This window comes from Pectinophora gossypiella, chromosome 11, assembly GCF_024362695.1.
Source record: "Pectinophora gossypiella chromosome 11, ilPecGoss1.1, whole genome shotgun sequence".
NCBI classification, from domain to species: domain Eukaryota; kingdom Metazoa; phylum Arthropoda; class Insecta; order Lepidoptera; family Gelechiidae; genus Pectinophora; species Pectinophora gossypiella.
This window is the reverse complement of record NC_065414.1, coordinates 2682152-2696415: the sequence shown is the minus strand read 5'-3', so window position 1 is coordinate 2696415 and position 14264 is coordinate 2682152. Positions and strand designations below refer to the sequence as shown.

The 14264-nt window shown below is 37.3% G+C and overlaps 1 protein-coding gene across 1 annotated transcript; it reads left to right on the top strand.

The window, feature by feature from the left end:
- Positions 1–899: 899 nt before the first annotated feature.
- On the top strand, positions 900–13344 carry LOC126370698 (serine protease snake-like). The gene is made up of 10 exons (XM_050015709.1): positions 900–1184; positions 1420–1499; positions 2426–2470; positions 3110–3233; positions 3815–3877; positions 4913–4992; positions 6403–6582; positions 7318–7543; positions 10224–10387; positions 13145–13344. The coding sequence occupies exons 1-10, from the start codon at positions 1148–1150 to the stop codon at positions 13322–13324; spliced, it is 1179 nt and encodes a 392-aa protein (XP_049871666.1). The 5' UTR covers positions 900–1147; the 3' UTR covers positions 13325–13344.
- The last annotated feature ends 920 nt before the right edge of the window (positions 13345–14264 follow it).

Genomic DNA, 14264 nt, shown 5'->3' with positions numbered 1-14264 from the left:
GCATTGTCAGAGGCCTCTCACAACTTGATAGTAACCCTGACATTAAAGTTAGCAAGGTGACCGACCTTAAAACATGCATTTTTTTTAAGCTAACGACTATACAGGCCCCACTTTTGTACTGTATTACGGCAACCTGTAAGATTTATTGTGATCGCCACTAGTGTTGCCCGATAATCGACTGTATATCGATTAATGATCGTTTATTTTCTAAGTTCCAAAATAATCTTTATATCGATATGCCTATCCATAGTATCGGTATTGGAAATTCTATAATTATATCCGTTATACTCGATTATACTAGATTATAATCGATATAATAGTAGAATTCTCAATATAGATAGTGTCAATTTAATCGATAATATCGATACTATTGATAGGCATGTCGATATTTAGTTTATTTAGGGGTAAATAAAATAAAATAATCGATTAAAACCGACCGATCGATTAATCGATTTAATTAATCGTTTTGATTAATCGATTTAATTAATCGTTTTGATTAATCGATTTACGCTACAGTAAAACTTTAAGCCTTTAAAAGTATAACCTATGCTATTGACAAAAAAGAAGAATCTCCCTATTCAGCTTTCACTTTATCTACCTACGATTGATATATTATAACTGTTCCACCTCCTTAACACTTTCAAGGACAGAACGTCTAATGACGATCCGATCCCAAGGTGTCATATTACCTATTATTATGAACCATCCATGACCCATGATCCCTGTCCGTAAAAGGGTTAACAGGATCTGTAAAAAGTATTACTTACATTTTTTCGGGAACTCTTCCTTGTCATTTAATTTATGCTCATAGGTACTGTTAAATTATCTTTGCTCATACTCATCAATTAGTCACCAAGCATTTTATCAAGTATTTCATCAAGCATTATCATTGTTGTGTTCTTTAATAAGCAGTCGTTATGATCTGTACTATACTTGTTATTATTCTGGCAAATAACAAACGTATTTAAGTATGGTACCTGTACAAGATCACGAATAGAAACCGGATTTAGCATAATTATATAATTATTATCCTCATCAAGGCTCATGTTCGGTTGACGCACGTGTTTATATACTAAGCAAGATTCTCGAGAATTTAACGTGTTGAACTTTGTGTAAATTATTCGTATTCGTACAGTCGCTATCGAAGATGAAGAAAGTGTTATTTTTTGCGTTTTTATACATAAGTAGGTATTTTTTTATTAACCGTCTTACCAAAAGCGGTGGACGTGTGTACAAGTATTTGACAGCTAAACAGAATTATAATTGGATTCATTTTTGTTTGGCTGTCGAATACTTAAAGACACGTGTCTTTAAACAGGCGTTGAACGTTCAACGCCTGTTTATTTTACGGTAAGATAAGTGTTTACATTGAGTTTGCTTTATACCTTAAAGTTGATATTGGTGTTGTGTTTGTTGCAGTACCTAGAGACATAAGTGAATGTACTCGTACTTTTGATGTGGATCTCCAGCCGAATGAAGATATACAAATAATTAAAGCCGTAAGTAAATCATTGTTATAATTTCAGTCATATCCAATGTTCATACTTCTTCTATCGTGTGAGTTGTGAGGTTGAATCAGATTCAAAATCATATATTCAACGAACCATGGATGAACTTGTTGAAGGTCATTTTTTTTTGTTTTGGTTTTCCCCGAAGGGTAAGGCAAAGGGAACTATGCCCATACAGCCATGTCTGACGTATTTTTTTTTCTTGATGATTAATGAAATGATGAAAGGTGATGATGATGAAACCTAAGCCCCCACCCTCGGAGTAGACTCCTACTCCGAACCCCAAACGAATTAACTCAAAAGTCCGCATAAACTTTTGAGTTATGAAGCGGCTTCCCGGCACGAAGCGAAAATAGGCAATACACTTTGTTTATTGAATACTCCAATATAATAACACTCCCGAATGTCTTCCGACTAACTTAATGCGATCATTAACCACAAAACACCACTTCGTATTAATTATTTAGATTACTCAATGAAGAAAGCAACTGTCCCGTTCCCGTTTCCCGCCGAAAAGCCTTGTTGAAGGTCAATGTAACATTTTGAATTTACGTCATTTCGCAAGGTGTTATGGCTGAGAACAAGAAATGACAAGAAACTGCAACAGCAACACCTCTTTTAAATCAATGAGGGTATACATTACAAGTTATTTAATAACTAGAGGAACACATTTAATCTGATCACTTGATTGTCCGAAAGTAAGATGATCCGTGCTTCGGAAGGCACGATAAGCCGTAGGTCCCGGTTATTACTTACTGATGTAAGTATGTAGTCGTTACATGAACCATGTCAGAGGCCATTGGCGGCTCAATAGTAACCCTAATACCAGGGCTGATGACCTTGGTAATCCACCTCACAACCCACACGATAGAAGAAGAAGAACAATAAATGTTTTTATTTTTTTTATGTATTTACAGGAAGACGACGATCGTTGGTCATGGGGTTATGTGGATATAACAAAAGTGAGTAAAATAACATAATATAACATAATATTATCATGACTATATCCCAATTAGGGTAATAAAACGGACATACTTCGCAAAATGAACTAAGAACCCACACCTTACCGAACTTTCTGTTAGAACAACGCGATTGTGTAACGAATATAAGTAAGTAGAATAATTATACAGGATGTTAGTGACATCGTAACGAATACCGAGAGGGATGATTCAGCTCATTATTCTGACTTAATATCAAGTGGAATTTTCCACCGTAAAAGTATAGAATTGAAAATAATTTAAAAAAGCTAAAAAAAATCATGAATTTTGCGACGGAAAATTCCACTTGATTTTAACTCAGAATCATGGTCTGAATCATCCCCTACAGTATTAGCTACGATGTCTTTAACAACCTGTATTATTCAGAACGTAGTACTTGTAAAAAAACCTTTGGAAATGATTTTTGTTTTTTAGACCGCTTTCTATACCGAAACTCACAAGGAGAAAATTAAATCGAAACAATTTCTGACGGACGGGACCTGCCCGAGCCCGCAGCTCATGAACGACTATGGAATTGCTATTCAAGCTAGCTCGCTCCACTGTAGGCACCAGCAACCTGTAATAGGTACTGACCTGTTTGTAATCCTTGTTCTTATTTTGCAGGTTCAAACTGTGGCTACTGAGTCATCTATAACAGAGAGATATGCACAAGGAGGGATAGACTGCAATGCGACATCTAAACCTATGCCTGACTTCAATAAACCTGGCAGAAGAATCAGTGAAATAAGTATGCATAACATAAGCTCACGGATATATCCCAACTGGGGTAGTCAGAGGTACATCTATCGCAAGCTGACCCTACCCACACCTCACCGAGGTTTCTGTTAGACCAACGTGATAGGTGGTGAGCCGTATCGCCGTCTATAGTAGTCGAGCCAACTGCGTTAGTGAAGACTGCACGTAAGAAAAATAATAAGTCTGAATTGGTGTGAATCTGGTATCTTGGGTAAAAGCTTGGATACGTAAATGTAAATCTAAAATCTGACTGCCACCATATCAGATTCCTTCGATTGTGCGGGCTGTGAGGTAGTTGACTAACTTGAAGTGGTGTCAAGGTTATAATTGAGCCGCCAAAGACCCTCCTTCTTCTATCGTGAGGGTTGTGAGGTGGATTACCAACCCCATCGACCCTGGTGTCAGGGTTACTATTGAGCCGCCAAAGGCCCCTAACATGGCTTATGTAACGACTACTAACTTACATCAGTAAGACCCTTAACATCGCTCAGTCAGGGTTTCGGTCACATCAGGGCAAATTAAAAAGTTGGCCACGTGATTCAGAGTCTATTGATTCTTTTTTTTCGCTTTCAGAATGTTACGAGTACATATGGTACAACAAAGATCGAGAGGAAAAACGTCAAAGGAAAGAGAGATGTAAGGATTTCAATTTAAAATTCCATAAAAATTGCCAAATACCGTTGCCTCAACCGATTTATATAACATAACATATCCTCTCGATCATATCCCAATTGGAAAAGTCAAAGGTACATCCGTCGCAAGACGAACTAAGTACTTACACCTCACCGAGCTTTCTGCTAGACCAACGTGATAGGTGGTGAGCCGTAATATATAAGGGTCGGGCCAATCGTGGTAGTCTTCTTGTCTTCTATCGAGTGGGTTAAGAGGTGGATTACCAACCTCATCAACTCTGGTGTCAGGGTTGTAATTGAGCTACCAAAGGCCCCTGACATTGCTCACATAAGGACCACATACTTACTGCAGTAAGTAGTAACCGGGACCAACAGCTTAAGGTGCCCTCCGAAGCATGGAATCATCTTACTTTTTCGGACAATCAGGGGATTCAAGCCCGCAATGTCCTTACCAAACAAAGGACAGTCTCCTAATTGATTTCGACAATATCCCCATCGCGAATCAAACCCGGACCTCCAGATCTCAGGAGCTCCACCAACGATCAGTGAAGCAGCGTGGTGGTGTATGCTCCATACCCCCTCTGGTTGATTGAAGGGGGCTGGTTCTGGTTGTCCAGCAGTGGGACGTATATAGGCTGCTTATGAATGTTATGTATGACCTCGATCCAACTTGGTGCAAGCACAAATCTAAAACAACCGTCTAAAAAATTTACATTGGCCAATAACCCGACAGAATTATGTTGACAGCACACGTCAAACAGTTTGTATATCAGCGAGGTACCTTTTTGATTCGCTCGGGTTATTCATTAATTTACTCATTCTTCCTAAAATTAAGAGCTGTCAATCATCCGTCCCTTTCATTTTCGGCGGATAAGAAAATAACAGGTATAACTTAAAGTAAAATTAGAATGTGTCTGCAGGAATCGGGGCCAATATGTACTTAACTTAATCTTCTTCTTCTTTCTTCTTCTTCTTTCTTTTTATTTTGGTGCAATAAAGTGTATTTGTATTGTAACTATTTTTTTTATAATAACTTTAGGTGGTCTTCCCGCCAATTATCCGCCTCCTGGTTCTATCACAGGTGGATTTGATGCAGCTCTCGGAGAATTCCCACACATGGTAAGTACCAAAACAGATCTTTTGATTATGTGCATAGTCACACTCATTTCAAAATATACAATGCATATAGAATGTTCAGAAATTAGTGGATCATACTATTATCACACATAGACACATAGACACATACACACAAACACGCGCGCGCTTGCACACACTCACACATACACGCATTTATAGCTTTTATATTTGTTTTTAAGAAATGTTTTTCAAATTCTAATTGAAATTCAGTTATTCGTCGTAGGTTATTCGTAAAAGGGTTGTTCCAATATAGTTTATTTTGCACTTTGTCGCACCTTTCGGTATACGAATTTAAAACATAACAGATTGAATTACAAGTAAAATCATATAAAATTAACGATTAAATTACAATAACATTCAAATAAAATACACAATAAAATTAAAATAGAAAATTAACACAAATATGATTAAATTAAGAAAAAAAAAATCATGATGAATAATAATTGATGTTTTTATTTTTCAACTGCTTTCTATTTAGTTATTTTTCGACGTTTTTTGACGTTCTGGAGGTGGAGGCCTGGAGTCCTAAAACACTCTACAAATATTACCATGTACACGCAGGAGGATCTGATGAGCGCTGCAGATAGCACCATACGTGTTGTCAAGTTTTGGGCCGAAACTATTTAGTTCGCCCTCGACACGATTAGAAGAAGACACCATGTATTTTTGTAGAGGAAATAAACATTTAATTACTTATAACTCTCGTTATTTTTGAATCAAGACCTTAGTGTCGTCTTTTGTCTGTTTCCGAATTCATGTTTGGATCATAAATGATTATCACGTGCTCAACGGTAAAGGAATCATCGTGGGAAACCCACATTCCCGAGAAATGCGTTTCGGAGGTATTTGTGACCTAACCTGTTAGTTGAGTTTTTCCTTCGCGGGTTGGAAGGTCAGACTGGCACTTCACTTCTATAAAAACTTGGACTTGTCAAATTTTCAGGTTAGGTAAGCGGACCCTGTGAAAAAACGGGATAATGCTAGGGAGATATATATCATTAACATCATCACTCTAACAAAAATGTCTTTATTCAGTTGGTAACATTTTAGTGTGTGTTAGTGACATGACCTTGGGGCCTTTGGCGGCTCAATAATAACCCTGACACCAGGGTTGATGAGGTTGATAAGTCTCCTCACTACCCAAAGATAGAAAAAGAAGTGACATGATAACGAAAAATTTCAGAGATGATTCAGACCATGACTCTGAGCTGATATCAAGTCGCTTCTGTAAAAAGCTGGACCTGCAAATATTCAGTTTAGATTAGGACCTTGTGAATAACGGGCCAATGCTAAGGAGATGATAATGACCTTATGTGGTCTTCATGCAAAGAACCAAATGATGAAATGTGTTTTGCGGACTTTCATAAAATAAATAATAATAAATTCTTGCAGTGTGCCTTGGGCTGGAAGGCTGTCGTTGGTACTTGGATCTTCAAATGTGGAGGTACACTCATCAGCGCCAACTTCGTATTGACCGCCGCGCACTGCACGCAAGCGTCGTCGTTGGATACTTCAATCACTGAGGTCGATCCCAAGATTATAAGATTTGGTGATAAGAATATCATCGATGCTGTAAGTATCAATTGGTGTAATCGTGGTGATGGTCGAATTTCTTTTCGAATTAAACTTGTGAAGGAAAACATCGTGAGGAAACCCACATTCCCGAGAATTGCATTATCGGAGGTATGTGACCTAACCCTAATCTAACCTAACCTGTATTGGGCTGGTTTTCCCTTCGCGGGTTGGAAGGGCAGACAGGCAAACGCGTCTGAAAAAACCGGATCTGTCAAATCTTCAGATTAGGTAAGCGGACCCCGTGAAAAACGGGATAATGCTAGGGAGATGATTAGCCTCCGTGATCTAGTGGTTAGAGAGTTCTGCTCACGATCTGGAGAGCCGGGTTCGATTCCCGATGGGGACATTGTCGACATCACTGTAAGACTGTCCTTTGTTTGGTTAGGACATTGCAGCCTTGAATCACCCGATTGTCCGAAAAAGTAAGATGATTCCGTGCTTCGGAGGGCACGCTAAGCCGTTGGTCCCGGGCTACTAACCCAAACACCTTCACCAAACCGCATTGGAGCAGCGTGGTGGAATATGCCCTATACCGCCTCCAGTTGATTGAGGGGACACCAGTGCCCAGCAGTGAGACGTATATAGACTGTTTCTGTATTTTTCTCAAAGTATGAAGTTTTTTGAAGAACTTAATTTTTTCGATGATAATGTGTTCCTATTGGTTGGTAATTTAGTAGTATGGGCAATACTACAAGATTTTATTTTAGTAATTTTATTGTTTTTTTTCCCCAGGAACGTGGCTTCTTGTACTTTCAGCCTACAGACGCGAACATCAAGAGAATAATCGTTCATCCCCAATACAATTCCCCTAAGAAATATTACGACATAGCCCTTATCGAAGTGGACAAAGAGTTTACTTTTGACAAGAACCTCCAACCTGCATGTTTGTGGAGTCAATTTGACACCAGTCCACTTGGCACGAGGGCCTATATTACTGGATGGGGTGTTATAGAGTCAGGTGAGGCTAATCCATTCTGACAAACGTTACCTACTTATACATAATTTCTCTTATGTTTTTATTCTTTCAAATATAAAGCAAGTAACCGAAACAGCTGTTTATTCGATAGAATCATTTATTTAACGTAATTATCATAGGTCAATATAACATTTTTGAATACACGTCATTCCGAAAGGTGTTATGACTGAGGAGAAGAAATGACAAGAATCTGCAACAACAACACATGTTGTAAATCGATACATTACAACTACGAATAAATAATAAGTCAGGAAGAGTAACAACGTTCACAATTTGACGCCACTAAAATGTACACTGAGTGGGCGGGGCTTAAAATGACTACTCGCACCTACTTCAATCTGCCTCGCGCCGTCACTAACGTATGTCATTGCTCGATTTATGCTATATTTCTATGGAAAAAACAGTGAAATATTATGTAAAATGTCGTCATGTGTAGTTAGTTGGTGTAGGAAACGAAAAAAGCGCAGCAAAAAGATAATTGGAATAACTTATCATCGGTAAATATAACATTTCTGTTCTCGTAAACACATTGTACTTTGATCCGCATTATTCAAGAAGTTCCTAGCTTAATATTCAGATAGGTAAATTATAATTTTTAATACTATGCAGTCAAGTAATATTATCAATTTCCAGCAAAATATAAGTTTTTCAGTTATTTAGTCTTGTCGAAATTTCCTTTTTTTATTTTCCCCAAAAATGAAAACCTACTGCAAAAATGGATAAAAGCAGTTCGTTACGAAAGAAGAGAGGATGATCGGCTTCCATCCTATTCCAGTAAATAATAAGTAACATTGTAATTATATTTATATATCATCCAAGTAAAAAATTAAAGTATTGAATAGTTGTTTTTACTAAATACCAATTAATTCAAAACACAAAACATGCAATATAATAATACTACTTGAATACATAATTCAGCAACACGCCTCATCCGAAATACAAAACACTAAAAATTATTAAATCCACCGTTAGTTTCGTCCATTTTTTACTTATACTCATCCATGCATTGCATAACAACATCCTTGATTTGAGAACCCCGGAAACACACGCACCAACCTCTATTGTGGTTGCTATTGATAACCAATCACAGCGCTTGTCGCAATGAAGCGCGTCACGGAATCGCTACTGATTGGTTTTATGGATTTACGATCTTTTAGAATGTCGTGGGGCCAATATTTCGCCGGCGTTTGTTCATAGTTACCCTTCCTGACTTATTATTTATTCGTAGCATTACAAAATTGTTTTAAGTTTACGCGGTTATTATCATAATTAAAACACATAATGGCCCCGATTCCTGCAGACACCGCCTAATTTTATTTTAAGTTATATCCGTCATTTTCATATCCGTCGAAAAGGAAAGGGACGGATGATTCACAGCTCTTAATTTTAGGAAGAATGAGTAAATGAATGAATAACCCGGGGGAATCAAAAAGGTACGTCGCTGGTATGCAATCCGTTTGACGTGCTGTCTACTTAACTGTGTCGGGTTATTGACTGATGTAAAATTTTTAGACGGTTGGTTTAGATTTGTGCTTAAAATTGACGGATAAGAAAATGACAGATATAACTTAAAATAAAATTAGATGGTATTTACAGGAATTAGCACCAATAACGGGTTCTTACTAGAGATGGGTTCTACTAGGTAAATTTGATATCAGTTACAACTGTTCCTAATCCACAAAAATACCTGTTCCAAATACCTAAACCACATAGTTTACTGCATATTGAGCGTATAAGATAATTTATACCAGTGCTGTGTACCGTACAGTCACGAGCAATATAATATACCCACTTTAGGACTCCGTCGCACTAACATATTTGACATTTAGTGAGACTTATAGTTCAATTTGTCAAAAAAGTTAATGTGACATGGTACCAAAGTGTATACATATTAATGCTCGTGACTGTACTACACCTAATCCGCATAGTACAGAGTATTGAACGTATGATACGATGCAGTACCACGGCGTACTACACTGTTTTTACCATTCTAAGTAAGCTTATTTAATGAATTGTAATCTTCCCTTCATACTTTTACAGGCTTAGGACTATCAGTTTAAAATTAAGTGTCATTCGAGCAGGCGTATTTAAAAGATTTCAATTCATTTTATGTTCATAGGATTATATTTTATAGTTTTTTTATAACTTTTCTCGCTTTTTTTTTGTTCTTTTTTGTATTTTTTTAATGTATTAATTTGGCAGTTGGCAGTTACCAGTGCGAGTACGCGCGGACGCGGTTCGTCGAGTAGTGAAGACTTGTATTAGGTGGATTAGGTACTGCGTCCTTTGGATTAGGTGCGGCCTAATCTCAGAAATTACCTAGTATTTTTACCTGATCTAATATTTTCGCCTCACCTCTTCTTTCGTTCTTACTGTTCTTACTGCGTTTAAAATACTCGAGACTCCCAACGCGGTAAGAATCCGTTAATATGTGTTTTAATACTTTTTACTTTACCCCGTGATTCCGAGTTAATATTAAGTGGAATTTTCCGTTGCAAATGTATGGAACTGAAAATAATTTAAAATACACATTTTTTTCTGCTGCTGACAATAAATACCTCGGCGCATCACAAAAATAAAATACATGATCTAAAAGAAGAGAAAAATTAATGTCTCCTTAGAACTTTGTTTTTATTTATTTGTAAATAATTTTGCTTAACAGGTACTCTTAAAACACGTCCTGAACTTCAAAAAGCTGAAGTAGATCTGATAAGTTCCGAGACCTGTGATCAGCTGCTACGACCAAAGTGTAACAGACATTGGTGTGGTATAGAAGATACCCAAATATGTGCTGGAGTACTCAGTGGAGGAATAGACAGCTGTCAGGTAATTTTTCTAACTTTATATGCAAATAACTGGAGCAGCGTGGTGGAGTGTGCTCCATGCCACGCACCGGTTGATTGAGGGGAGGCCTGTGCCAAGCAGCGGGACGTATATGCTGTTTATGTACTTGTATGTTGTATAGATAGATAGATAGATAAAAACATTTATTTGGTCTACAGACACACATGCATACAAAAAGAAAAAGATTAGATACAGACAGCCAATCAACAGAGACGAAGCTCTGTATTAAACACGCCAGGTATGTGTGCTGTAGCAGCGCAAATCGGTCGTAGCTCAGCGCAAGTTTTTGCTCTCACGAACAAAACGCTGATTTTCAGCTACAACACGGCTGGAGAAATCCGCGGGTACGACAACCGAACCAACCGATGATGCTTGCCAATAAAATTCGATACTGAAAAAGTTGTATAAAATAATAGTATACTGTACATAAATAAATAGTTGTATGATATGTAGGTTTTTATGTATGTGGGATAGAGAAATAAAACGGGATATTTTAAATATCCTTACTGCTTATATTTTAACAAAATTCTCTAACCCGTCTGACATCGCACCATAGACTCGCCTTTCTTATTTTTTAAAACTGACTTACGTCCCATTCATTAACCATCCTCCATTCATACCATAAACAATCAAATTCCCGATCATTATGCTTCTATAGTATTCTCACTTTCCTACATGTATGTATATTTATAGCTATAACCCTATCTCATTCCTCTCCAATCCCTGTACAGACTTGTAAGAACTGTGAAATGTAGGTTGTTATAAAGAATAATAACACACTTGTTGAATCCTGAGATTGATATATCTGTCGCAGGGATACGATAAAAACGGGGATTTGATCAATTCCCTAAGGGGGGGGAATTTATGAAATAAACCTTTAAAATACCAAAGCAAAATTATTTTTGTCATTTTACTGAACTAATTTAGGGATTTGTTCAATTCACTAGATTTGTTTAGGGAAAAGATAAAATCGTGTTGTTATTTTAACATCTTCCGTGATTTGATCAAATCTCTTAGGGAATTGATCAAATCCCCGTTTTTATCATATCCCTGCGACATATCCATGTCCTTTTAAACCACTACTTGGAGTATCTTACTAGATAGAACGGGGAATTTTCCAGGCTATATAGTTGTACAGTCATGAGCAATATAATGTATCCACTTTAGGACTCTGTCGCACTAACATATTTGACATTTAGTGAGACTTACAGTTCAATTTGTCAAAAAAGTTAATGTGACATGGTACCAAAGTGTATACATATTAATGCTCGTGACCGTACAGCTTTAACGTGATAATTACTTATTTTCTCATTACTCGGGTACATACTTATTCCAAAGTACAATGTAATGGCAGAAGTAATATATAAAAAATAATTGTTGCTTGATATTTGAATCTCATTATGTATAGAATTATGTAGCAGTATAGGTAACTGCGTCTCTTTATTTTGAAAAATGTCTGGGGCAGAAGGCAAAGGGAAACCACTGCTTCTATTGTCTCAAGAGAGTCAGCATGAAGGGTCCTCGCAAACCTGATGCTGACCACGATCCTCAGATATGAGGGACCGACCCAAGAGAGAGAGACAGATTTTGATGAACAATGGCTGGAAGATGTAATTGTGCCTGGGTGTGTATTTATTGTAAAACCTTTATTGTACACTGTTTTATGAGCAAATAATTATTTTTTTAAAAAGGGTCATTTGTTATACCCAGAAACAAAGATAAAAGATGCATAATTAGTCTGTTATCCATAAAATTATAAAAAAGTTAAAACGAAGAAAAATCTGTTCAACGCCATCTATTTTGTTTTTGAGGAGCGTAACCTGGACAGCCCCTCATTAGGTTATTACTTAATGTTTACATGCATACTTTTTGCTAGATATTTCCTTGGTCGTTGCTCTAAATATTTTATGATAAGGGTTGCCTGACTTCCAGACCTGGAATTGTTGCTGTAGGACACCTAGGTGGTGGCAGCATGTCATAGACATTTTTTTTTTGTTTTGTTTTTCCCCGAAGAGTAAGGCAAAGGGAACTATGCCCATACAGCCATGTCTTACGTATTTTTTTTCTTGATGAATAATGAAATGATGAAAGGTGATGATGATGACACCTAAGCCCCCACCCTTGGAGTAGACTCCTACTCCGAACCCCAAACGAATTAACTCGAAAGTCCGCATAAACTTTCGAGTTATGAAGCGGCTTCTTGACACGAAGCGAAAATAGGCAGATACATTTTGTTTATTGAATACTCCAATATAATAACACTCGCCAATGTCTTCCGACTAACTTAATGCGATCATCAACCACAAAACACCACTTCGTATTAATTATTTAGATTATTCAATGAAGAAAGCAACTGTCCCGTTCCCGTTTCCCGCCAAAAAAGCATGTCATAGACAAGCACCATGTTTAAATTTAAAAAAAAATTGATACAATATGGAGTAACAAGAACGACGTCGTTTTATTTTTCCCGCTCCTTATATTCATATAATCAACAAAGTTATACCAATCTACATTCTAATTTCCTCATATTTATTCATGGTAACTCGTACTATTTGTTCAGTAATAAATAATACGAGTTACCATGAATATGCTGGCTCAGTAGCCAGCATATGTTTTTTTTAGTCATAGTCTTTAGTATACTAGGGGTGGTAAGAAGGAAAAATTAAATAGCATAAAGCTTTTGAGATTCTTGAACTAGAAGAAGTACTTGACAATATGTAACTTTATATTCATTTGCAGGGTGACTCAGGAGGTCCGCTTCAGGTGAAGATCAACCTTCCCCCCAACGCAGAAGGAGCTATGTATTATCTCATTGGTGTGACGTCATTCGGCTTCGAATGCTCTCGTAAAGATACGCCAGGAATTTACACCAGGGTATCAGCTTTTGTAGACTGGATCGAAAGTGTTGTTTGGAAATAGAAATATAATATTTTTATGAAGGGTTTTGTTTTGTTTCTTACGGTGGCTTCCCTTCGACACACAACAAACATAACATCATAAGCTTCCGACTACAAATGAAAAGAAATCGGTTGAGCTAGTCAAAAGGTACATCTATCGAAATATGAACTGAGCACGCACGCGTCACCGGAATTTCATTATAAGCGAATAAAACATTATCTCTAGACTTAACCTGGTTTTCAAGCACTGATCTGGAAGTGTTTTGAAGTTTTAAAAACCGTCTCTGCGGCCTGGTTATGAGAGCTTTTGGCTCACATGCTAATCTAGTCCTGGGTTCCACTCCCGATGGGAATATTGTCAGAAATCACTTTATAAGATTGACGCAGTTTAGCAAAACATTGTAGGCTGAACTACTGACCCTTACTGTTTACTAGTGTTGCTGATTGATAATCTATCGATAGTAAGAATATCGATAGTGATCGTACCGAATACTGAGGGGAATGATTCAGCTCATAATTATTCTGAGTTAGTCAAGGTATTATTGCTTATCGCTATCGACCCGCCAGGGCACCCTCAGGCCTGTTGTCTTAAACGTTGTGCCGGGTGAGAGCCTTCAGCGGTCCCCATTTGTCCAGCCAAGTAGTTAATGCCATCTGCGGCAAATCTACAATAAGTCACGTCAAAAAAGAAAAAAAAAGGACTGTATCAGCGAGTCGACGACTTTGGTGTGTATTGCGCTTTAGATGAGCCGCGTCAACGGCCTTTGGTAGCTCTAGGACCCAGCCGAAAAACAGATAAATAACAAAAATAAAAAAACTAGACACATCAGAGGTAAATATATTAAAAATAAAACCTGATTTCATATAAATATCTGACCTTATCACAGCTTGACGGTCGTGTTCACAAAACGGGCAAACATTTTTAGAACTTTCAAATGTTTTTTTTTAAATTGCGTTGATGT